The sequence below is a fragment of the Cotesia glomerata genome, unplaced genomic scaffold (genome assembly GCF_020080835.1).
Source record: "Cotesia glomerata isolate CgM1 unplaced genomic scaffold, MPM_Cglom_v2.3 scaffold_1711, whole genome shotgun sequence".
NCBI classification, from domain to species: Eukaryota; Metazoa; Arthropoda; class Insecta; order Hymenoptera; family Braconidae; genus Cotesia; species Cotesia glomerata.
This window is the reverse complement of record NW_025402122.1, coordinates 1-2,665: the sequence shown is the minus strand read 5'-3', so window position 1 is coordinate 2,665 and position 2,665 is coordinate 1. Positions and strand designations below refer to the sequence as shown.

At 28.8% G+C, this 2,665-nt stretch overlaps 1 protein-coding gene across 1 annotated transcript; it reads right to left on the bottom strand.

Annotated features, from left to right (window-relative positions):
• Positions 1 to 17: 17 nt before the first annotated feature.
• LOC123273953 (centromere-associated protein E-like) lies at positions 18 to 2,172 on the bottom strand. Its single transcript, XM_044741449.1, has 2 exons — positions 424 to 2,172; positions 18 to 354 (listed from the first exon to the last, which is right to left on the bottom strand). Exons 1-2 carry the CDS (start codon positions 1,392 to 1,394, stop codon positions 18 to 20), a joined length of 1,308 nt encoding a protein of 435 aa, XP_044597384.1. The 5' UTR covers positions 1,395 to 2,172.
• Between the last annotated feature and the right edge of the window lie 493 nt (positions 2,173 to 2,665).

Sequence of the window (2,665 nt, the reverse complement as noted above, 5' to 3'; positions counted from 1 at the left end):
TTAAAAATTATATTAAATTATTTACCTATAGTTTCAGTTTCTCCTTGAAGTTGTAAAACTAAGTGTTCTAAACGTTGTTTTTCATCAGTTAACTCTGCTACTTTTTCCATCAGATCTTTAAATCTTGTTTCTAGTTTTTTTCTTGGCTCAGTAATCAAATCGTGCGCATAAGTATGTGTTTCTCTAGATTCTCCAAAATTTTCGTTAATTTTTTTGGTCGTTAACAAATAGTTATTATCTTCTTTTATTAGTTCACCATTTTGAATTTGTGAATCATTATTAACTGTTTCATTGTCAAAGTTCAACTTCTGATTCGTAATTTCACACATCTCCTGTGAATCCAAAGTATGTTGGCTTTTTCACTCGAGATTGATCAAATCACATGATTGTGTTTGATCATTTTTCTTTATAAACGTTCAACTTTATTTGAGATTTTCAATTTCCATCGTGTTTATTATAGCTATCTTTTTATCTAACTCATTTTGTAACTGTTCATTTTTGAAGATTAATGAATTCAATTGAGACATTAATTCTTCATTTACTTTCAACTCATAGTGTAACTGTTGAGTCAGATCCACTTTCGTATTACTAAGTGTGGAAAATGCATCTTGCATTTCACTCAATTGCTTTTTAAGTTGTTGATTTTGGGAAATAGCCCTAGATGCTCCTAACTGTTCGCTTTCTAATGCTGACGCTAATTTTGAAATTTCAATATTTTGATTTTTTAGTTCTTGTAGTTCTGTTATCTCTTTTTTCAGTAGTTCTATCTCTATTTCTTTTTCACTTAAAGTGTTTGTAAGACATTCCTGGGTTTGCAAGAAAGAATTCATTTTCTCATTGAAATATTCATCATGAATCTTATTTGTTTCTTGAGAAAGAAATGATTCGACTTCCTGTGTTCCTTGATGACATAGTTTTTTTAAATTCTCTTCACGTTCTTTTAAATTTTCAATTATGGTCCGTGACTTTAGTAAATCTTTACTCATAATCTCACATTTATTAAGTAATTGTTTAACATAGTTCTCGTAGTGATTAAAGATTTCTAATTTTTCTGCATTGAAGGTTTTCAGGTGTTCATGTAACTTTGATGATTCTTCTTCAACCATTGTATGAATTTGATTTTGATCTTCGAGTAAATTTGAGTGTTGCGATTTATTTGTTAATTGTTGAAGTTTAAGCTCTGCTAATACCAATATTTTGTTATTCTCTTGAACTTCTTGAGAGAGTCTTTCCAGGTCAATATTTTTTAAATTCAAATTTTGTTGTAATTCCGTAATTTCTAGCTTTTGCTCTTTATTACACTGTTCTAAATCATTAAATTTATTATCAAGATTTTTATGATTATATTGCAAAAGTTTATGTGACTCTTCTATTTCAGAAACAAGTTGTTGCATTTGTAATAAGTTGTTTTGTAATTCGTTGCAACGATGCTCACTTGAATTGAATTCTCGATTTAATTCCTTTAATAATTTGATTTTTGTTTTCTATTAATATTTGATAGTGAGAAACTAATTTATTAAGATCCGCCTTCTCTGTAATGAGAATATTTGTAGTTTGCGAATACATTTGGACTTGTTTTTTTAGATGTTTAATTTCTTCAATACATTTTTGATTTAATTTGTTGCTTTGTGTAAAAGCTAAATTTTCTAAATTAGATATTTTACTTTGGGATTGATTGAGTTGAAAATTTAGTTCATTTAATATCGGTACATCTTCTGACGATACTTGATTTCCTTGTTCAGAGTCACAATTTATTTCAAGTGAGTTTGTAGTAATTTTATTATCAAGTAAAATATCAAAAATATGTTTCGATGAAAGATCAGGCTGATTAGATGATGAAAGAAAATTTTGAGATATGTTAGTGCCAGAAACAGCTTTATCGTCGGATAAGACAATATTATCTAGGGGTAATGAAAGTAAACATTCATTATCATGACTGATGCGATCGATTGACGGTGATGACTTGGACATACTGATTGCGGTATTAGATATTTTAGAATTTTCGTTGACATCAGAAAAATCTACTGAATTTCGCTTGACACTATCTTCTACGATTTCAAAAAAATTTAAACTAGCTCTACGGCTATCGAGTAATTGTTTATGATTTTGAATCAATCGAGTGTGATTATTGATGTTTATCTCGAATTCCTAAAATATAAATCATTAATTAATTTAAAAATTGCAATTAAAATCATGACTAAAAAAGTTATTAATTATTAATAGTTCTGATACTGATTGATTACATTGAAACACGCAAAAAAAAGTTATTTGTCCATTTGACACAAAATTTTTGTGGACCCGGATCAAGATGTGATTTTCATGTATTTAAATTCACTGAATCTGAATCTATGTACTTTAATTAGGCCGTTGAGCCGTCAAAATTTGAAAAACTTACGTAAAACCGAAAAAATTGCAAAAAATTAGAAAAACGGTTGACCCTGAAGGTCATCCCTGCAACTTCCCGCTAATTCCATACCTAGGCGCTTAAAATTGTACTTATGATGATATGGAGCTCTTTCGAGACTTAAAAATCTACTTTCTGTATTAATTTGAGCTTCCTCGAGCTCAAAAAGTCCTGATAGAAGTTTCATAGAACACTATTTTTTAGTAGATTTAATAGAAATCTAACTCTTGCATTGGTCTACATGACGGAATTTTTGAAAAT

What these genes read in the sequence shown, in the direction of transcription:
- LOC123273953 (XM_044741449.1), bottom strand. Translation starts at nt 1,394, where the DNA reads ATGCAACAACTTGTTTCTGAAATAGAAGAGTCACATAAACTTTTGCAA. An exon ending in GAAATTGAAAATCTCAAATA is followed by an intron (nt 355 to 423) that starts AAGTTGAACGTT and finishes CGAGTGAAAAAG; the next exon opens with CCAACATACTTTGGATTCAC.